We start from the raw sequence: 23,433 nt of genomic DNA, 5'->3' as shown, positions 1-23,433 counted from the left end.
GCTAATTCAGATCCTCAGCCCCAGTGAATCTGTGACCCCACCTTGAATCCCATGTGCCTGGTTTTTGTGTAATGCAACCACCCTGACTCCAGTGCTGCCACTGCTTTACAGTGTGCAGTCTAACCCTGTGCTGGAAGAACTGAGACCAGAATTCTGAATCACATTCCCTTGTGCCAGACATGTATTTCTGTGGAATTACACTGGTTAAAACACTTTTCTGAGTAGAACTGTTCCAATAATGCAATAGTTCCAATGGTTTTTATGATGGCAAATGGATTTTTCAAATTAGCTGTGGCAAGATTTGGGCCAAACTCTAAATTAATGTGCTACTTTTATTTTTCAGACTAGGGAACATTTGACTGTAATAATAATGTCAGGGGAAACCCACAGCTGGTAAAATGGCATCCTGTGTGTTCAGTGTCCTGTGTAGGGCAGCATCATGAGCTTATCAAACTTTCATAGCTTAACATTTCAGTTTGGATACTTCGGTAAGCTTCACTCTAACCTCAGAGCATATGAGTGGAGAAGATAGTCCTCTCTGAATTTGAATGTACAAAACAGCCCTTTTGCCTGGACGTGTTCCTAAATGCTTTCTTTTGGGCTTTCAGCAGTGCTGATCTTGTTGCTTTTAAACTCATGGCTTTTCCCCTGGCATGTGATATTCTGCATTGCGTAATGTGGCCTTGGAGGTAAAAGGCTTGAACAAGAAAATAAGGAGGTCAGCTACCAACTGCGTATTTACTCTCACTTGTTCTTCCTCAGTTCATTTTTATTTTTTGTTTTGGCCCAAACATTGCACAGCATCATCATAAAATACAGGTATTTATAGCACTGAGTGGCTCAAACGAGCACTGGTCAGTGTAGATTAGCCGTGCTGCCTGGGTGCACTGGGCACCACAGAGCAAACTGGGGTCTGGAATCTGCCATTCCAGTACGGAGCTGCCTTGGGGCAAAGCTGTGGCTGCTTTTGTAACAGCCACTCACCACTTCTTGCTTCCTCTGTTGTGCCAGGACTGGAAAAATCAGCTTCTTGCAAAGTTGGGTTATAAAACCAAGCAGCAGTTCCATATTTGGCTTTCCTTGCTGATGTTCCCTGGGCTTAGTCTGCAAACTCAGACTGGTCATCCTGGGCAAGGAAGGCATGATCCTTTGGGACTTGCCCCCCAGACAGTGACCTACAGTTCATCATGAAGCACACCTTCTACTGCTGCAGGGCTTCCCTGGGTGGACAACACTGTTCTGACTCAGGAAGGAGTCAAGTCAGTCTGTTTATTCTGTATTTTCCTGATATCTAACAGAGTGGAGCCAACCATGAGAGGAATCCATACATATGTATATAGCAATAATGCATAGACATGGGGGTGTCCTTTTCCTAAGAAAGGAATAACATATTTGCTGTATCAAGAGAATAAAGTAAAAAGCACTCTGTCACTGAGAAAGAATATTTTCTATCTCTACCCACTAGACAGGTTCTGCTAAATAAGGGAGTATAATTGGATTTCTGGGGTCTATTAAATCATAGCAGTGCGAGTTCGATTTCAAAGACTCTCATCATTTGTCTTTTCAGTATCAAATCTCTCACTCCCTAAATGCTTCGTTCTTTTAAAAGTACCTAGGAGATGGGATCAGAATAACCAACCAGCTGTTTAGACCACAGAAGGATATTAAAGGTCTTTGATAGTCACATTAGTGAAAATAATATGCAACTCATTTTAGAAGAACTCCCTTGACTGCTCAGTGCTGGTTTTAGCAACTTCTCTTTTTGGACAGGGAGATATTGTAGCATCTGAATAAACGCCAGGTCCAGAGAGATGCTGAGCTCTTCCAAGAAGCTCTACAGCCCTCCATAAATTCAATGGCAAATTCAGCAGTCCCAGTTCTCCTCCCACTTTGCCATTTGCCGTGATTTAATGCTGAAATCCCAGTGGCATTCGCAATATGCTGGTTCAATATGTTAGGAAGACTGAGGCAGTGCACAGGTCACACAAACACGGCTCAGGAGAGACAGGGTGATATTTACTGATGGCTTGGCCCTGAGCAAGTCACTTCCCTTTCCTGTGCCTCTCCTTCTTCCCACTCATCATCTGCCTTGTCTATTTAGATCACAGGCGTTTTGGGGCAGCAGGCTCTCCTGCATGGTGTTGGGGGGGTGCCCATATGAGACTGTCTTCCGTGTCATCAAATTGGTTTCAACAGGAGCTGCATCCAGCACAGAGTTGACACAAAGTGATGGTTAGAAATGGTGTGTCCAGGGAATCGTGCAGATAAAAGGGACAGATTGCTCATGAGACAAGAGCATGTTTCGGCTGCAAGGGGCCCAGATCTGAAGTGTTTGTGGAGGAGAAGTGATGCTGACTATGCTCAGTGACCCATCTGTCTGTCTGTATATGGAAATTTAATTTTGTCTCCACTGGACTCCACTGATCTTCACAGTCGTGATTGATTCCAAGGCCACTCAGCCTACGGCTGGGATTGTGCTTGTTCCTGAATGTGGGACCTGATGTAATTTTCTTCCCCTTGTCTCCTCTGGAGACTCCTCTGCTTGTCAGGAGTACTGGAACTGTCAGTGCTGATGACCCTGATTAAAAATGTCACCAGCTTCAGCACCAGGGCTCACATGGCGTCTGAAAATAATATGTCCTGTCAGGCGGCAGCAAAGTTTTCCACCACCTGATGGCTGAACACTTGAAGCTAAACTGAGTTTGAGATTTTCCAACTTTTAAACCCCTTTGTTGCGAAGAGGGTAAAATACAGCCTGACTGAATTGGTTTTTCCCTTCTGGGAGTGACCCCTCCAGGCAGGTAGAAGCTGTAGTAGCTGTGAGGACTGAGCCGGGATCCCCTTCCTTAGCACCATGGAAAATCAGAGAACTCCCTGTTCCAAAGCAGTCAATCTAGGACATCTCATGAGCCTTGAAATCCTGATAAATATTTCAGATACATAAAAAAGTGGCATTTAAATACTGTGACTGGTGTTCTATAAAAATAGCTCAGAGTGTTTATGGAAAGGGAAGTATTTAGAGACAACAGGGCAAATGCCCTGAGGGCCTTTCTCACCTTCCCTGCTCGAAGTGCTAGGGCAAGGACAAGAGACAGCACGAGGCTCCCGGAGCTCTGCAGCACCTCAGCCACTTGTCCCTGACTCCAGATCACCTTCAGAGGCTGTGCCTTTGCTTTATCTCCAGTATCCTGTCTCAATGGATACTCAGGTATGGGCAAACCAAACCAGTGCCTCGGCTGCTGGCTTGCTCTGGACACTTGGCAACCAGGGAACAGTGTCTTGAATGGCCCTAGTAAGGGGTAGGGATGAGGAGGGACAGAGTGGCACATAAAGCCATGGGCATGCCTTAGCAATGTGAGTTATTAAAAAAGCCCTTCCAGCATCAGACTCTCCATCACCTTTGTTCACAACAGAAGTGCAAATAAAATGCAAGTCCTTACCTCTTCAACAAGCTGCAGCATTCGACGGGTGCTCTCCAGGGACTGGAATGAAACAGAGGAAAATGTGCTTAGATTTGGCAAGTTATGCTTTCCAACACTAATGTGCAGGCTCATGCTGACACCATGTTTTTCCTACACTCTTTGCCTTCCCCCCCAAATCAGGCCATCAGCAGGGCACTGGTGATTTCTCCATCTCCAGCTCTCCATTAGGACTCACTAATGCAGCAATTCCCACTGCATCCTAAGGCAGCTGCAGTCTCCAGGGCTTGTGGTCCCCTTGCTCACACACTGCGGCGGTGCTGCTTGGAACAGCTGGTGTTCCGCTTTAAAAATAGTCTGTGGTTTTCAGCTACGACTTTTCAGGGACTTAATTGGTGACTTTTAACATTTAATAGGTTTGACAAATCGAAGGAATCCTCAGAAAATATTAAATTACTGCTTTTTGCTCTGAGGCCAGTCAAATTGATGCACAATCTAATTCCTAAACCAAACTCCTGATCAATAAATGCCTTAATCTTGACTAAACACAACATTAAATTTCACCCCAGCTCATCTCATTTGCAATTCTGCTTTCAGTGTAAAGCTGACGGAAAAGCAGAATCAGCCCTAGAAATCCTTTTGCCGGCTGCGCTCCTATTCCTGGATGTGTCTTTCACACCATCCCCAGCCCCAAGCTCCCAGTTTAGCTGCTGGTCTCACCTCATCGGCGAGCTGGTCCGCACGCCGCTGCATTTCTTCCAACTCATTGCGCATATCCGCGTCCTCCGCCATCTTAGCTGTGGGTGTGTTTGTGGACGCCGCAGATCAGGGATTTGTGCTCAGCTGCTTGTGAGCCTGGAAGACACAAAGGAGAAGAAACTGTGTGGTTAGGCTCCCTGGCTCGCTGAGTCGTGCTGAAATGTCAGTCCCATGAAAGTGCTTTAATTACAGGAGTGCCTTCACCCATACTCTCTTGTTCTGGATGGTAATTCCTGCATAGTGGAGAGCACATGGGGTTGCTCAAGGTGCTGCTTTATTCCTGTGTTATTAATCATTCTTGAAGAACAAGGATGCACCCTTGTCATGTTCTTTGAGGAGAATCCTTCCTTTTTTCTTAATCTTTCAAATGTTATTCATATCAAAGCTGGAGGCTCAGGAGATGTTATTTGCTGCCAGAAACAGTCCTGAAACCCGTTCGTTCTTCTCTAGAATTAAAAGGCTTATGTGAAGGAGGTCAAGGCTGAGTCTATGCCCCCCATGTCCTGTGTTTCAGCTGAATCTCTCAGAGGGCTGGATGCTCAGCTAATACATTTACAGTGAAATTAAAGACAATGAAACTTTTCAGATTTTTACGGGCTAATGACTTGTCCACCACGCTGTAGGTCAGGCTATGAAATGATACTTACAGCTAGACTAGGAGAAGTTGTCTGCCTGGGAGGATCCTTCGTTTTGGGGTAAGTGAAGTGACCATAGGACCTAAGTGGTGTTTTCAACTTCTCCGCAAAGTGGGTGAGATTCTGATTTCTCTTATCCCTCTTGATACAGAACAACACCACCAAGCCCATCATAACCAGAGGTCAGGATGCAGCCCACTAGTCCTCCTTTGGGTAGGGTTTCTTTCTTGGTTACAAACTCAAGCTAGCTCTGATTACTGAGCATAACTTGATTAAGAAAGGCGGGTCCTCCTACCATCTGTCAGATCTTTATAACAACAACACTGGCTTATTTCTTTGCTCAATTCAAACATGGCTTTTTGCAAATTACTGCTCGCTGAATGTTCATTGCAGGAAAACCTAATCCCAGGTGCAGAGGAGCTGGGGAAGTTGTGGGGGACGGCAAATAACCAGCCATAAAGCAGGTGCCATCAGGCTCAGTTACAGAAAGAGGACAAAAGCAGCCCCTTTCAGCAAAGCTGCTCTAAGAAAGCAAAACCCCAGAGGTTGTTTTCTGTCCTGTCTTTGCAATATGTGCACCCTTTATGAAACAACATAAGTCAGGGCAGGTTTTAGCTCTAAAATCTTAATGGTAACAACTGTGTTTGAATGGAAGTTACTGTATATTGGAGATGAATCCATTCCTCACTTTCACTGTGCTCTCCATCAGGACCTCAGGAGTATGGGCTGAACAGGTACAGCTGGGTGGCAGCAGTATTTTCTGGATCACACACTGTTTGCTTAGAATTGTGTAAGGAAAGCAGACATCTCCTTGCATCTCCTCTGAAGCTTCAGCAGCAGATCTGCTGCTTTTCTTATCTAAGAGGGAATATGTGACCTTCATGCTTTCACATTAGCTGTGCCCTCACTCGTGGTTGCTTTTCCTCTTTGAAGCTACAGCAGGAAGAAATCCATCTTGAAGAGTCAGCCCTGCAGCTACTGGCACAGCATCCTACTTTCATCACTGAGCACATCACCACGTTCTTGTCAGAGGGAGCCTGGCATTTTGTGATGGGTCACACAATGTTTAGGAGCCCAAATGTCTGCTGGAGAAGGCCACCTGGCTCTGCCAGCTGCATGGTCACAGCGGTGAGAAGGACCAAGCTTAAAGCAACTCATCTGCAGTGCCAGCTGATGCAAAGCCAGAGCTTAATTTTATGGCTTATACTCAGGCTGGTGTCGGACACTTCAAGGAGGTTCACAAAATAAGCTTTACAGAAAATGGTGCCCTCGGATGTTTAGGAGGAAAAGAGGAACCAGGAGCTGGTCTCTGCCTGACAGGCATGTGAAAGTGTGGGGATGCTCTTGAGGCCACCCCAACATTCCCACCCTGCCGCTGCACTCATGGCGCCCTTTGCGGCACATCACAGCTCCAGGAAGATGCTGCCCCTGGTCACAAATGGAGCATGCTCAGCTGGGATAAAAAAAAGTTATTTCTGTAAAGAACCGTGCTCCAAACTCCTGTCCCACTTGGCACAGGCTGGCACCAGCACTGGTCACTGCTTCACAAATTGTGGGTTTTTTCCCAGATTGAGGCAAAGCCCAGCATTGAAATATTTCTGGTGCAGCCTCTGTGACAGAATATCAGGATTAAGTCTGTGGACCTAATTTTTGAGCATCTAGTTAAAATATTCTCCTCTGCCTGGATCCTTGCCGAACCTGTGCTGGCAGAATAGCAGCACCAAGCTTTAGCAAAAACCAGGACAATTTGGACAGGACTTAGGGACTCATCTAACTGGTAAATACAAATAGATGTGAGGGGAGGAAACTGGTTCTGTGCTCTGTCTGCCTGGTAGCATCTCATGAGCTGTAAAGTGGGAGGTGATGCATCAGTGAGAGGGTGGGATGACAACAGGGAATTTGGTTCAGTCTCTAAGCATATCCAGTGTGAGCTGAATGATTACAGACGTGGAAGTGAGATGAGTGTTTCTACTGACAGTAATGAATAATAACAGGCTCTTGGTCAGTCACTGCAGATAATAAAAGTTGCACAGAAAATTCCGTTCTCATGTAGATTCCAGCCTGACTTTCGATCATTTCCCTAGTTTTTTTTGATCGTGAGCCAGCGATGGTGATGGGTGGTACAGAAAAGAAACAAAGTGGAAAAAAACTGTCATATAATCATAGAATGGTTTGAGTTGGACGGGACCTTAAAGACCATCTATTTCCAACCCCCCTGCCATGGGCAGGGACATCTTTCACTACACCAGGTTGCTCAAAGCCCAATCCAACACTTCCAGGGATGGGGCAGCCACAGCTTCTCTGGGCAACCTGTTCCAGTGCCTGACCCCCCTCCTGGTAAAGAATTACATCCTAACATTAATCTAAACCTACTCTCTGTCAGTTTGAAGCCGTTGTCCCTTGTCCTGTCACTCCATGCTCTTGTGGGGTTTTTTTTTAGAGTTACCCTTCTTGGTTAGTTAGAACCATCAGTTGGCATCTTAGTGACAGACACCTCTTATTTTGCATCAAGCTAAAAAAAATGTCAGGGCTTGTAACCAGAGAGATGTTGTGCAGTGAGTGATCGAACTTGACAGGTTTATTGAGATTGTTTGGTATTTGTAAAGCACTTAGAATGGGTTGAGAAATAGCAAAAAGAATTCTTCCAGACAAGTCATTTTACATCAAGTTTTAGTCATAAACACAAGTGCCCTGCAGCTGTGCTGATTCAACTTTATTTAATAGGAAACCGTGCACAAGAATCAATAAAGGTTACTGATTTGCACACAGTATGATGAACTACATATATTTTGTAGATGGCAGGGAATAGGTTTAAATTTTTTTGCAGATTTTGCAATTTATAATGTGGAATAGGACTTATTAGAGATAGGATTTTCTCTGAAAAGTCCTATTTAGGCTGAAACTCCTATCCAGTGCCATGAATTTCAAACAATAAACCCTGTTATCAATAAAAAACCTGTAGAGAGAAGATTTATGCTTTGATGGGAATTATTTCTGTAAAGTACAAATTAACAGTTTTCCCTCTATGGTGTTTCTTAGGAACACCTACATATATATAAAACATTAAAACTGAGTCATCTCAGGAATGGCCAAGAAGAGGTAAACCATAATGGATTTGCCCTCACTGATACTGGACAGACCTTCTGAAGCATAAGGTATCAGTCTGGCTTGGGCCCACTATAACCTACTCTTGTTGTAGTAGAACAGAAACAGGCCTAAAATACTATTCAGGACTTCTAGTGATAAATTCCATTTGGAATTTATATTTTTGATCCTAGATGATATTTTTCATTCTGTTATCATTTAAGTTTATCTAAACTAAGTATCAAAACCCTATAATTGCCTTAGGAATTTAACATAACTGGAATAAACTCTCTGAAACGTACTCTGTACCTTTAACTTCAACTACATTTATCTGTGGTCCCTGCAGACATGACAGATCAGAAAACCAAAATAGGGATCTAATATGTTAAGCAATATAGATCTAAAACTTTGACTAAAAAAAAAATAAGTTGCTACAGAAGTTGCATCTCTCCATTCAATTTTTGTTTCTAGTTACAATAATTGCCTACACGAATGTCTTCCACACAAAGCAATTAACTCCAGGCACTTGGGTGACTTACATCAAATTCTCTGTGAGGTGGTCTCATGTGTTACACCAGTGCTTGCACAACTGACTAAATGGTAAAGAAAAAATACAAGGAGAGACCAGCTAATGGAAAGGCATTGCCTATTGTACTTTGCATTCTGCATCTGCTATTTTAGCTGTGCTAAGATGCAATGAAGAATCTTATAGCAAGAACATTATATAATCTGTATGGAGTTCTACTGAAGGCTAAGAGAGACCTACATCCATCCCCAGAGGAAGAGAGATACAATGAGTGACCTTTGAAAGCAAATATTTGCTTCCCAGTGGTATAAACACTCCAGTGCAATAAATACAGGAAAATGAAAATGCTGCAGTTTACTGTGGTGAAAGCAACACAGCAATAAAATGTTCTTTTTTCAAGCACTCTCCCTGTTATTAAAGGACACATCTATTCCTCCTGTGGATATTTGTAGCCAGAGGATGACTGCATTGGTATATCTTACTAAAAATGTCAGAGTCAGTCAATACCAGCACATTGGCCATGTCTTTCACCACCTTCACCACCCTTCCCTAGAGGGGCTCTTGGTGGCTGGATTATAGGAAATGCACTGGCATTAACCCCAAAGCTCAGTGTGGCCCAGGAACTGCCTGCTAACACCAGCAGGAAATGAAATTACACTGCAGGTGAGACCCCACTGCAAAAGGGTGCTTGGAAACCAAGACCTGTGTGTGTTGCTGACACCAGCAGGTTCTCCCTGAAATTGTGTTGAGGATGGAGTGGTGGAAGGCAGATCCCAACAGAAAGCCAGAAAAGGCATTTGTGTTCTGTCCACAGTTGGTGTGACAGGCAACAGCTGGTGAGAAATGATTTAAGGCACTTGGAAGTATAATTTTATGGATCATGGGCTCGGAGCAGCGGCCCTCACAAGCTCTAACTTCTCTGACTTCTGTCATCTCCATCTTCTTTCACCCAGGGCTTACCACAATTAATACTGTCTGTAACTAAACATGCCCTGCTTTTGCTCTTATTGCATTTTAATTGATCTGAAAGCACTTGGAGAAGAAATCAGGTAATTTGGTAATGAAAAACCCTATTTAAAGATTTTATGATATGGCATAAAATGTAACAATGAAAAATTACTACAAACTGTTATTTAGATTTAAATTCTAAATAGCTTTGAAATAAAATCTTGAGGAAAGTCTGCTTTTTATATCACTTCTGCAGCACATCGTGTTGCCTGGATGTAGTTTATTCACAAGATTTTCAGAAAAGTTCTCATTTCCAAAGAAAATCCCTTGTAATGTTTGTGTTTCAGATTAAGCCAAGAAGCTGCCTCTGTGTTTCCATAGGATATGTTATTTTTAATCCGTGGCACAGACACCTCATCTCTCTCCTGCTGTTGTCCCACAGCGTGTTGCTTCAAACCTTTAGGCCCAGCTCCATGGCCCAGGCTGACAGAGCACAGTGATAACCAACTTCACTTTGAATTTTTACTGGATAGTCAGTAAAGAATAATTCCTACTGCTGAGGGCCTGTCAGGGAGTGACTTTGGAAAAGACAGGCGCTAAGATCTTGCAAATCTGAATTCAGGAGAAGCAGGTAATTCCTAGTTTGTTACTGTCTTCCTGCATTACCTCAGGCAATTTATTTTACTCCCAGGGCTCGCCTGCTTTGCCTGCAGACAGGTCTCTGGAGCTTCAGGAAATGCTGGAGATATTTCATTTCCTGCTGCTGGTTCTATCTGTCAGCATCGTGCAGATGTCTTGGATACCCTCTGATGGGAATGCTTGTCCGTGTTTAACAGCTGAATCTGTCTCCCATCTACACAACACAGATGAAATCCTTCTTTTCCTTCCTATCCTGCCCTTTTTTTTGTCCTACTTAAATTTCAGGTGTTTCAGGGCATGGACTGACACTTGGTTTGGGGTCCAGGACAACTGGGACTTTCAGATAAATGCTAATGAGCATGATGTCACATTCTCTGTGTCAGAACCCATGCTTAAGATCAAGAACTTTCTAGTTAGAGGCCAAAACGAAGATTTTGAAGTATAATTAGACAAAATTATGACTCCTGACTATGTGCTGAATGTGTCAGAAAAAATAGTTGGAAAACAGTCTTCCTAGGGGCTCATGTTGCTATAATGGCAGAAAAGCTCAATCAAATGATTTCTGAATGTGAATGCAATTAGGCAGCACAGAAGTGCCAACAGAGGAATTACTTCTTGCAGACATGGGCACCTCTGCCCCTGCTGTCCCCTGATCTCGGGTGGGTAAAGGAGGGGATTGTGTGTATCTGCAGCACAAGGGGTGTGTGGGCACAACTGCTTTGTGCCTTCACCATCTGCAAATAGGCAGGTTATGAGCAACACATCCCACAGTTCCCCCCAGGCACTGCAGCCAGGGGCAATGGCAAGTGGGAAAAGTTGTCGCTGAGATCTCGGAGAAGAACAATCCGCCATAAACGAAACGCCTGGAGCCACCCCATCCCAATCCCAATCCAACACAAATCATTGTTGTCCTGTCAGCTGTCAGACACATGGATGCTCCACCAGGCTCCAAGACGTGCCTGTGGCTTTACCAGGCTCCTGCACCAAAATACAATAAAGCACAGAGCAGCCATTTTGTAACAATTTCACCTCAGAGTAATAACAACTTGGCTTTCTGTCCCTTTTGCTGCTAAAAGAAAATAAACCTCTCCCTGTGTTACCCCTTTGCAGTCGTTTTTACACCTATGTACCCACACGTTTTGTTTTTTTTTTTTTTTTTTTTTTTACTTTCCAACAGCAACAGAAAAACATTGAAGGCAAAATGTTTGTTCTGTTCATCTGGGAGAGCAACCAGCCAGAGTGGTGGAGGGTGAAGAAAGAAACCTTCTTACCAGGAGTGATCAGAGACCTGGACTGAACTGGCTGCTGTAAGTCTAATTCCCTGTTATTACAGCTACCTGCCTCATACAGCTTCATTTATAATTTAGCAAGCTATATCCTATGATTCCCTAACTTTATTGTGTTCCCAACTAGTTCTGAGTCCAGTATGCAGAAAATATTTCACTTCTAGCACAAATTAATTCACAGCCAGAAAACAGCAGCTTGTTCCTGTGCTGGTGCTGTCCCATGGCTTAAATAGTTTCTCTCCTTCCCTGTTCTCTCTTTCTCTGAGGTTTCAGCATTTCTTATGACGTGAAAGATCAGACTCCATCAGTCCTTTCCTGGTAGATGGGCTGTTTGCCACCCTGTTCATTCCACCAGCTGTTGGTTGTGCTGGTTTAGTTTGAATTAGTCTCCTCTGGAAAAGGGTGGCTGGCATTTCACGAGGAATTTTGAATAAGTATGTGGGCTTTGCTCAAAGGGCTTAGTGCTTCCCTGTCCTTCCAGGAGATACCTGCTCCAAAATATCCTACAACCTCACTTGCCATTGGCATAGCTGGATCTTGGTGGCTCAGGACAAGAAATCCAGGTATTAGTAGAGAGGATTAAACAAAATGTCTTGACTTGTGACAAAGCCATTTGCATTCTGTGGCCAGAATCTTGGAGAAAAACTAAAGGCATCTGCTTAGCTGGAGGATAAGATTTCTGACTGTGTCATGATTTTCAGTAAAATTCACTCCTGAACATGTTCAAGTCTTCAAAATATTCACTCACCATCACGGCAGCAATGACGAGCAGTCAGCCTTTCCTTCATTATATTCAACCTGGGTTTCTTTACACTGCTCCTAAGCCACTAAATCTGATTAACGGCCAATTTTAGAAGCCAGTGGTGAAAGTCACGCCCCATTTCCACTTGGAGGAAGTTTGCCCACTGCCTTTAGTGGGGTCAGACTTGCAGGTGGAGCTCCCAGGCAGCAACGTGCTGGGAAATGCTGGCAGTGTGTGAAAGGGGTGTGTGTGAGTGTGAGTGTGTAACCATCTAACAGGAGTGCTTGGTGTCTGAAATGCTTTTCTGACGAATTTTCCTGGGGCTTTACCTTGCTCCCCTCTGTTTCTCTTAGATTAATAGATGGCTAGATAAATGGCAGGGAAATATAAAATTGAATTACTGCAAGACATTTATTGAGGGATTCAGGAGAAAGCAGGGAATGAGGAAACTGCATGGCAAATTTTTGTAGAGAGTGTAAAGGGCATTCCCAACAGGCTGCATGAGGACTTGTTGCATTTGCTGTTCCTGGGTTTGTAAAAAGAAACCCTTCCCTCTGCACAGTCTTATAAAGAGTGCCCAGAGCTCCTGGTGCAGCTCCTGCCTCCATCACACATCCAACCCTCTTGCACATCTCTGTATCACACACAGATCGAATCACTGGCAGAAAATGCAAAGCAGTAGAGCTCATCCTCAAATTTCCTATAATGATCCAAGAAAGAAGACTGACAGCTGAAGAAAGACATTTGTAGGCTAAATGGATGATGAAAAGGAAACCCACAAATTGGAGAAAGATTTTTATTTTTTTTTAAGGCTAAGTGGATGATAAAAAGGAAACTCACAAACTAGAGAAAGATTTTTTTTAGGCTAAATGGATGATGAAAAGGAAACCCACAAACTGGAGAAAGGTATTTTTAGGCTAAATGGATGATAGAAAGGAAACCCACGAGTATTACAGTAAGAAAAGGGAGCACATTTGCATTGGCCTGTCACAAAGCAGAGCTAATTTCTGCTGGGTTCTGTGGAAGTCTGGAAGTCAGGGGGAAATTTTGTGGTAACTTTATTTAATTTGAAAGCGATCTTTTCAAATTAACTGGAGGGAGCAACGAGTAACTCCGCCATTAAAACAGACGTGAAATTCTTCATTTGTGTGGTAAAACTTGGTGCTATCCTGTCTTTACTAGTCCTGATGCTTTTAGGACTAGATGAGACAAGCCATGAGTCCAGCTAGCACTTTGACAAGCTTAGCACGGAACAGTTGATGATTTTGATAGACAGGAAAATATGGAAAAGAATTTTGTGGCGAAAGAACCATAATTCAGTATTTTAGTGGAAAAGATTGGCAGTGACATAGTTAACCCCATCAGCATCAGTGTTGTCATGGCTTTGATTTCAAAGCAATAGAAAGGAATAAAGTGTTCCCCTGATGGTGTTTGTTACGGGCTGTCAGCACACTCAGCTGACATTTCATTGCTTTCTGCGTGGTTTGTATTTGCAAGATTTCTCTGCCACCCACCCCGGCCCCTGGGCTGTATTACACCAGTAAGGACCTTAAATTCAACGGAAATGAAAGAAAGAAAATTAATGCAGCTATTACTACATATAAACATCTTAATAGGGGAGGAAAACTCTCTGCACTGCGATCATGAGGGCATTAGGAATGTAAATAGACAACTTTTCCCCTCTTGACACTGTATGTGGTAAACAAAGCAATTCTTTATGTTTATAATACTCATCCTTTCCTTTCTGCCTGATGGTAAAAGCGTGGCCACGTTTCAAGCAATGGGGCTGATATATTTTTAGCAGAAATCTTCTTTAACTAAGTCGTCAGAGTCAAATCAGCAGCTGACAAAATATAAGCATTATGAAACTGGGATGATGGTGTTATTTGTAAAACTGGATTTTTAACTGAATGGCAGTGTTTTTCTGCTATGAGGGACAGCAAAAAAAGATATTTAAGAAATTATCTCACACTCTTTGAGAGGAACTGCTATCCAAAATGTGCCTGAAAGGAGTTCAGGATTCTGTCTGCACCTCCCCATTACCGCCAGTGGGTTTTCTCTAGGGCAAAGGAGCTTTAAAAATGGACAAGCAAAACCAAAAAGAACAAGGTTGACCTTTCTGAAGGAGCTCAGAGTTACCCCCGGGGATATCTTCGTGTTTTGCCAACCACCAGCCACGCTCTTGGCTCAGGCCTCACTTTCTGCCACACCCAGGGCAGCCCAGCCCAACCCCTGGCTCTGCTCTCCTCTGCTCTGTGCTCTATTCTCCACTGGGAACTTGAACTGTGGAAGCAGGATTAAAAGCTGAAGAAAGTTCATGAACTTTGAAAAGCTTACTTTCTTTCAAGAAAAAAAAGAAATATCTGTGGCCATGTTATAAAAAGAAAGGAGCCTACTTAGTTTTTAACTACCCTGATTCTCTGTTTATACAGAGGTGATACACAGATAGACATGTGAGTACATAAAATGCAGGATAATATGAGGACACAGCGGAGTATCTTTTTTTAAACGCAGTTTATATAACAAAAAGGGCAGGGAACCCGGTTTTAAACCACTAAACCTTTTACAGATCTCAATTTTATTATTTCAGGGCTCTTTTATAGAGTCACAATAACAAAAAGTCCTGCTGCTATTAAATGGCTCATCTCCCTGAAGTGAAGCTGGACCCATGACCAGTCCAGACACATTCCTGAAACCCTGCAGTGCTGCAAATGCTGCTCAGACAAGGGAGAGGATCTGGCTGCTCCCTTTACTGGGCACAACTGGGACATGAAATGGGAAGATGCTAGTGTCATATCCACTGTTTGTCACTTAGATCAAAACCAATAAATTGGGAAGGACTGTTTAAGATGTATAGTTACAATGCACATACAGTTGTACAAGTCAAATATTGAAAGCATCTGACGGTTCTAGGCTAAGCAACAAATTGTCTTAGCCATAGGAATGCATAATAGCACCCCATGGATATGCAAAACTTATTCACTCGTTTTCAAAGGCCACTGCTGCTTTCTGATTCACACCTACAACTAATTCCTGGCTGCTACTCATTTTCCAGGAATCAGTAACAGAGATTCAAGAGGCTAAGGGCACACATACACAGCGGCTTCTGCTGGTGCAGGGTATGAGAACTTCTCATTATTTATTACAGGCTCACGAGGCTGATTTTGAAACCTCCCTTTCTTCTGAAGTCCATCTCAGCCTTCACAGGCTGATGAAAAAAGCCCCAGCACGCTCCTCCAGTGAAGATTACCCAGACTTGCAGGCGAGGATTTAGCCATCCTAATACAAGAGCACAACTTCTATTCTTTTTTTTCCTCCTTTCTTTTTTTGTTGACCAATCAATTCAACACCAGGCTGGATAGTGCCTCAAGGGCATCACTTTCAACCACGTGATCAGCAGATTAACAGAGAGGCTGCAAAATCCTTTCCGCTCAAACTGTTTTAACAGAGGATCAAAATCATTCTCTCTGCGTGGGGATTTTTATTTAGCTAGTTCTTTTTATTCAGTTTGCACATGTTTGTGAAGGAATTAAGGCCTGCAAGGACACGCAAGATGGTCTGATTTGCTTTCTAACCTTTTCCTTTCAATTTGTGTTTGGGAGTAGGAAGTTTTCCAGTTCCTGGTGGGAATGTTGCCTCTTCCCTGGGTCTTACAGTTACATTATTGGTTGAATCCCCTAACAGATTATGGCCCTGAAAGGACAGAACTTAAAACATTTTGCAAAAGCTTCCCCTTTTCCCTGCTGTGGTTCTTTTTCTTATTAAGGGAGATAGATGTATTGAACCAGGCTGATACAATCTGCAGGGGAAAGGTTTGGGAAAGACAGGAGCTGGGTGAGTCCTGAGGGGACATGGGAGATTTACAGAGCTCTGCTGAACAATAAAACAAGAGATTAAATTTGACCACATGAATAAAATAAACAACAATTAACTGTTTCTTGGCCACAGCAGTCTGGCTCTTGCAAACTACAAACTGCAACACAGAGGTACATGGGGGTTCCTGCTGAAATCCTTTATATTTAATGCCCAGACCCCTGAGCTGTGCAGGTACAACTGCTGCTGATGGCAAAGTGTTGTGGCACAGGAGCATTTTTACTGGAGAAAACAGGACTCAAAAAACCCCCAAAACAGAGCAGAAAACCAGACGGCCTCGTATCCATCTGAGGCACAAAAGCATACCTGGAGCTACAGAGATTGAGGATCACATGTGAAGGTTGGCCAAGAGGTTTCTTTGGCTCTGGCATATGTTGAAACAAAACCAACCCACTCTCTCAGCTCCTGGACGATGAACCGTAGCAGTGAGCTGGGACGAGGGCAATTCACATACCACCGACAGAAACAGCAAGAATAAACTCAGAAAAATAATTGAATTGCTGACATTTGAGTGCAATCACAGCCTGGTCACAAACAGGTTGCAGAATTCAGCAAATAGAGGATTTTCCTAGAACCGTGCCTGGATATTCCCACAGTCTCGCTGTCAATATCCCACAGTTCCAGATTTGAAGCTGGAGAGCTGAGGATGTGCTACACAGCTGAGGACAGAGGGATTTTGCCTCACTGCCTGGCAGTGAAAGCTCCAATTCCTTTTTCATTTAAATCCTTAAACCTTCTTCTGCCATTGCTGGGACCTACATGGGGTGACTTTGGGTCTTTATGACCAGAGGCTTTATAAAAAGCCATGCCAAAATGAAGGAATAAATTATTCCTTGCATGGATGAATAGTGACAGCCAATGTGATTCTTCCAAACATTGAAACAGTACTTGGTTTATATCAGAAAAACAGGATTTGCCTTCCAACCTCTCTACCTTCTTAAGACACGCTCTGTTTTCATTCACCTGAGCATAAATCCATAGGATCTCTGGGTTTCAGCTGAGGCTGTCTGCTTTCTCAGTCTTTTGCATGGAAGCACAGCTTGTCTCAAGGACAAGCGACCCTCGGCAGCGCTGCCTCTGGAGCATTGCAGGGATGACTCACCCAGACTGGGAGCAAGAGGCACCAGTGCTTATAAAGCTCAGCTTGACAAGGACCACAGGGCAGAGCCCAGGGTGAATCCAAGCTGGGGCTGTACAGCTCAGCACTGAGCAATCCCGGCCCTGCATGGCCTCTGACACGGAGGAATTGTCTGAGTAAGAGGGAGGGCAGCAGATATCCTCCCAAAAGATGTGTTCAGCACTGGTAGGTGGCTTCTGCAGATGTCCCCAACAGGAAGCTGGGAGTTGGAATGCTGTGAAGCTTGTGGAATCAGGCATTATAAAATACCCTACCCCACAAAGTGCTTTTACACTTCTAAGTGGCCAAGCAGTCAGGGTTCAAGGCTCAGTGTCCCAAGCACGTGGTGCACCCAAGGGTTTTGCTGGAGCTGTTCAGGGAACAGCAATTGTGTCTCTCCTCTAAGACTCACCAGCAGAGAGCCATCTTTTCACATTTGGATAGAAGTCCTCTCGTCTTTCAATATCAGCCAAGATCCCTTTATTTTATCAGCTGGTTTTAGTTTGGAGAGCTTCTCCCTTCACTTCTATCCCTCCTGCAAATGTATGTTTGAGGATTTTTAGAAATGGGAACATTTTGAAGACAAGAACAATAATTGCTAATGAAGTCATTTGTTAGTAAAATTAGTTCCAATCAAGATTATTGACGTGCTTTACTATATATTTATAAATACGACTCCTATAAGTAAAGACAGCAGGATGGGGCATGAACTTCATTTGAATGTAATCCAATTTAAATCTTAAGCAATCGTTGTCTGCTTGTATATTTTATGTAATTTAAATTCCTGAAGAACCAGTGAGTCTTCATTCTTGACCTAAGAATAATGTGAGAACAATTCTGTGTCTGATATAGCATTTGTTTTCTGTAAGCAACGCTGCCCGGTTCAGATATTTCAGACTGAACTGCTTTCACTGTGCTGACACTTATTTTTCAATAAGTGACTAAAAAAAGGGAGATGATTCCTTCCTTCACGAAACCCCAATGGCACATAGAGCAGAAGATCCATGTGGTGTGAGAGATCTTGTAATGCAGCTGCTGCCTTCACACTTCACCCAAGGGTAAATTGAAAAGCACAGATTTAAATGAAGTTACCCTCTTAAGCTTTGAAAACACATCTAAAGAGCACATCTCCAGGACAGAGAGCCTGGACCCATCTGGTAGACTAAAAGCCCCTTCTTCAAGCAAATGAAAAAAAAACCTCATCCATTGTTGAGGAAAAAGGGGAATATTTATGTCACTTAAATCAGTTAATGGCTTAAGAGAGCTCTGTAACTGTACTTCAGCCCCTGTAAGCTTGGTGCCCTGTGACTGACAGCCAAACCGTTGTCCAAAATTCCTGGGGCTTAGCCCAGATACAACGAGCAATGGGCAAGGACAGGATGCACATCTGTGGCCTCAGCCCTCGGGCTCTCTGCTCTCCTCTCTCATGGGTGAAATACTGATGTGCTGGTGAAAGAGCTGCACTTCCAGGTGACCTTGAGCTGAAGAGTACAGGGGCAAGAGATTTATTTAAGGAGCCCGTGGGAGGGGCACGGTCTATTTTTAAAGAAAAATAATCCATTTTGTGCATTTATTACACTTTGGGGCTGGGTGGCTGCCAGAGAAAAAGGAGCGCTCCCCTCCTCAGAGGGATCATTGCAAACCTGCCAGGAGCCCTCATGTTTTCTGCAGCACCTCCCTGGATTCTTCTGCTCCACAGCAGCCCAACAGCAGTGGGATACTTTTCCCCCTCTCTCACTGCTCGCAGCTGGACCCATAAATCCTCCTTTCCCAGGGTTTTGCCTCATTGCAACACCTCGTGGTTCCTGCAAACCGGAGGGCACTGCAGTCTCTGCAGTGAGTGACTCTGCTGCCATCGCTGCTCCCAAGGGGGCAGTGAAGATGCTGAGAAGGAGGTTTCCTGGGTGTTAAATTCGGGCAGGAGCGAAGCAGGGAGGGTGTACTGCAGTATCCATTTTAATATTTGATGCACTGAAGCCCTTTGCCTCAGGGATTTGCTGTCAGCTGCTGCTGCATTTGCAGTCTGCTGCAGGATCCACAGCTGGAGCCCTGCGGATCCAGACCCGAGCACAGGTACCAGGGCGGTGGATACGCAGCAGGGTCAGGTTTGGCAGCCTCGGATGGAGGGAGAAGTGCAGTTGTAAGCAAGGTTTTCATGCCTTCCTTTTTCCCTACATTCCCCATTCCTTCCCATGAGGCTGCCTTGAATCCAGGTTAAGTAATGCAGGATAGCAGAGTCATGAAAAAGATTAATTGATTCCTCAGGTTTCATTAAACATTGAGGGTAATCACTGTCTGAAACTTCAGACAGGCCCTGGATGAACACGAACCATCATCAATGCCCAGCAGACAGCTGGCAGCAGTCTGTGAAGCAAATTTAGCTCCAATCTGAATTGCAGGAACCCCAAAATACAGACCATGATTTAAAACTTTGCCCTGGCATATGGAAATAACTGTAGCTGAAGCTGAAACTGGCAAATGGGGAAAATTAATTTTAGATTAATTCTGTACTTAAGAACAAAACACCAGCTTGTGAGGAAGGGCTCTGTATGTCTCTCTTTCTTCACTTCTGCAAAGCAGGGAAATGCCTTAGACTGGGTCAGCTTAACTAGGGCTGAGTTCATTGAGGGAAGGATTTAAAATCTGTGTCTTCTGAGGACTTGGCCTAAGAGCCTGGAAGAGGTCACTCTCTTTAATGAAACACTGTAAAAATCCTTCTCCCTGTCAGGCTAAGGTGAGAAAAAACTCCTGCACAATTTTTCTCAGAGGTGTTAATCTCTCTTCTGCTGAAGCAATGAAAACTTCCTTATGAACCTAGTGGTAGCAAACTTTAGCTCATAAGGCTAATTTTGTAGCAGCTTGTATTGACTACCTTGTCTAACTACAGATATTTATTCATAATGAAAAATCAATATTTATTTATATTTAACGATCACTCTTTGAAAGCAGAGCTTTCCCCTGCTTATCAAAATCAAGTAAAATCCCCCTTTGGCAAAAGAAATTTCTCTGCTCCTGAAATGTGGCACTTTGTATGCTGCACCCCAATATGATTCCACTCAGTGCAGACACCTGTCTCCATAATAACTTGTGCCATCTTCTTCTGAGGAATGTATAAAACTCCCTGAGATGGGAAACAATAGACCATGAGTCCTCAGTTAGAAGCTGATTAATGTCAAGAGTGATCATCCACTGGGAAATTTCTCCTTTTTTTTTATGTGTCTGAGCCAGGCTTTTCATGGCATAGGAATCCTAGTTCTTTAGCAAGCCTTGCTGCTTTAAACCTCCTCTGACTTAAAACAAGAACAAGAATTAAAAACTCTACCCCAAAGCTTAATGAGGCTGTTGTATTTCCAGGGCATTTCAATAGACCTTAAGCTAAGCACTAATACAAGCTCACAAATAATACAGGCACCACAAATGCTACGTTTTATGGCATAGATATGGAAAATGGAATAGAACCCACATATCTTCACCTCGTTGTGTCTCAGTGCAACAATAAAATTCACATGAAAGCTCATTCCTAGAGTTAATAAACACATTGAACTGCAGTGCTGGGAGTGTTAGGTCAGGAGCAAATTAATGTCATTGAGGCAGCGAAGCTTGACTAGGTAAGGCAAGTGCCACCTTTGGGCTGCTGAGAAGGCTCCTTTCATTCCACTGCTGGTTCACACTTTCCCTTGGTTAGCAGAGGAGGCAAGATGTGAAGGTGGCCTGTCAGAACAGTCTCCTAAAATTGGGAACAGACAGCCTTTACGGGTCCCCGCCCAAGAAGTCACTAATCACCAAAATCCCAAACCAGTGTTGTGCCGCTTATCCCCATTTAAATGGAAATGTGAGGAGCTGTTAAGTACACTCTCCCCTTCCTCCTGCCTTTGGAGGAGAGGTTTGACCCCTGGGATTTACTGCCTCAGCTTTTTTGGACATAAAGACTGTAACCACCAAGGAGCAGTGTCAGTCACGCACTGGAGGTCTGTGGGCAAAGCCCCAGAGGATCATGGCATGATCCACTGCTGGCAGAGACCCAGGAATGAGGGGGGATACCTGTCCCCTGCTCCTCAGTGTTACCCACTCGAGGGTAAGGGCAATCTCTAAAAATGATCAGTTCAAAGACAGTCACAGAATATGAGCCCTTCAGGTGTCCCCAAAATCGCCTCCCAGCAGAAGCCTTGGCAATCTTCCCAGGCTGATAGGTAGCTCAGACCAGGGACACTCAGGAATAGCAGTGCCCATCAGCTTGTTTTCTTTGAAGACAGTCCAAGGCCCACAAGCAAAAGAGGCACAGAGTGTGGGGAAAGCCAGGGAAAGGAGAACCATGTAAAGCTTTTCCAGCTGTTCTGGGCAATTTTGAGGAGCCTAAGACATAAGAAGGTGTCCAGAAGGTATCATAAAGGATCCATTGCATGTGTATGCTGTGATATAAGTAAGGACAACAGTATTAAAATATGACTTCTCCAGCCATTTATTGTTGTAAAAGAGATCCTTCTTTCTGAACTCTGGACAGCACCTGCTATTCCAAACAATATAAATTTCAAGGCCATATATTTTGTTTAATGCCACTTCCAGAAGAGACAGGAACCTGCATTAGAGGCTGACAACCACAGCTTCCATATTACCTCAGACATCTGATGCATCATCTCCAGAAATGGCTGAGCCATGAGAAGCCCAAATTAGTTAGTCTTCTTCGTCTCATCCAAAAATGAGGTGCAAACATTTCCCACTTCCACTACATTTCTGTCTGAGGCTATAAAGGCTTTTTTAACATCCCCAGAGCACAAACAAAAAAACTTTGTCCCCTTCTCCCTCCAGTTCTGATTGTATGTCAGTGTGTCCTGGCTCTGAAGTCTGTAATCAGTCTAAGTGCGTTAGGGGGGTTTGGACTAAACAGTAGAACAAATGTCATTCATCAGTACAGACTCTTTGGCAGGAGCTGAACTAAACTCGTGCCAGACACAGAGACTGACACACGTAAGCAAAGAAACAATAAAAAGTTTCCCATTTCATTCGGAATGTGCAATATACTGACTTTATAAACTAATCAAATAATGATCAAAAAGCTTACTAAGAAGATTAAAACTCTTCATTTCTTACGTAAATGGAAGCTTTGCAGAATATGACGGGAAAAAAGGGTGCAAATATTTATTTCTAAAAATTACTCTTATCCTTTTCAAAGCTTTGACAAAAATGATTCCTTTCCTTTCCTCTAGCAAATCCAAGGCCTGTTTTCACTGCCTGGGGATCTGACTACCTTGTCACACATTCTGTACAATTTGTAGTTAGCCAGCTACTAAATCAGATGCTACAGGTTATGTTACTTCTGGAGAGAAGTCCTGATCTCTCTGATATTGGAACAGGTAAAAAATGGATAACATTTCTCATCTAAAATACTGAATTTCTGCCCAATATTTTCCATTCTGAGCTTTCCATGTAATTGACATCTCCTCCTGTGAGAAATACTAAGTAGTTTAAGCAGTAATGGAGATATTTATACAGAATGAGGTGATTGAATTTTGAAACAAATTAATTTCAACAGCATTGATTAAAAATATTTCTATATTCCTTGCTGGTCTGATTTATTAAACAAACAATTCATCCCTCATTGACCCATATTTCACAACTATACCATGATATCATTCAACAGGACGCAACAACAGCATAGATGAATAAACTTTACTGGTAGTTTACTCAAAAATCTAATTAACCACAAACAACAATAATTGTATTTACATTTTCACACATGCAAAACTGGCAATATTGGCTTTCACAGTGACAGGAAATATTTGAAAGTCTTCTTTCAATTTATCTTTTTTATTGAGTATTAAAGAACCCCATCCTTTAAGAACTTGTTTCCTTAGTTCATTGTTTACCTCCCTGAGTTTAATCCTTCACATGGCTTTACAATGTGCTTCCCATAAAAATGGTACTTGTCCTTTGCTTTTTTATGAGTTCTAGGCAGAAAACTTCAAGGGAAGTCAGAGATGTTTGCTTTAATGGCCAACTAAGCTGTCATCTGACCTAGAAATGGAACTTCTTGAATCACAAGCACAAGTGAGCGGCTTAATTTCCTCTGACATCTGCAGTTACATCTGGACATTCCCCTTTGGTCCATCTGGATTTGGCAGTCCTGCAGTGTGTTTCATCTGCTCAAATAATGCCAGATTGCTGCTGACCCCCACAAGTCCACATGCATTTGTCTTCTTTTCCTTTGAAGAGAGACAGGTCCTGGCAGTCCCATTAAAATTTTTTAAATAGTCACACCTCTAACTCAGCTCAAAACAATCCACTCCTGGCTCAAGATGGACTTTTTATTTGTTTTGATCCCCTGCATCTTGTTTGCTCTGTCCCTTCTCAGAGTGACCACAAGCTTGTGAAAATGAGCCTGTCACCCAGCCACCAAAAACTTTTTAC

The 23,433-nt window shown here is 43.3% G+C and overlaps 1 protein-coding gene and 1 long non-coding RNA gene across 3 annotated transcripts in view; one reads left to right on the top strand and one right to left on the bottom strand.

The window, feature by feature from the left end:
- Positions 1-23,433, top strand: part of LOC116784333 — an 89,323-nt gene that overhangs the window by 49,259 nt on the left and 16,631 nt on the right. The window contains exon 2 of the long non-coding RNA XR_004356026.1: positions 11,188-11,317. This is a non-coding gene — a long non-coding RNA (uncharacterized LOC116784333). The remainder of the gene's footprint in view (positions 1-11,187; positions 11,318-23,433) is intronic.
- SNAP25 (synaptosome associated protein 25) overlaps positions 1-23,433 on the bottom strand; it is a 60,781-nt gene that overhangs the window by 24,341 nt on the left and 13,007 nt on the right. For both annotated transcript variants that reach the window (XM_032682866.1, XM_032682867.1), the window contains exons 2-3: positions 4,140-4,274; positions 3,441-3,482 (exon numbers count right to left, since the gene is read on the bottom strand). In XM_032682866.1, the coding sequence (XP_032538757.1) occupies positions 3,441-3,482; positions 4,140-4,211 (114 nt within the window). In that variant the 5' untranslated portion in view covers positions 4,212-4,274. The remainder of the gene's footprint in view (positions 1-3,440; positions 3,483-4,139; positions 4,275-23,433) is intronic.

Source organism: Chiroxiphia lanceolata, chromosome 3 (genome assembly GCF_009829145.1).
Source record: "Chiroxiphia lanceolata isolate bChiLan1 chromosome 3, bChiLan1.pri, whole genome shotgun sequence".
Classification (NCBI taxonomy): Eukaryota; Metazoa; Chordata; class Aves; order Passeriformes; family Pipridae; genus Chiroxiphia; species Chiroxiphia lanceolata.
Note: the sequence above shows the minus strand (reverse complement) of the source record. Positions and strands in the feature narration are given on the sequence as shown.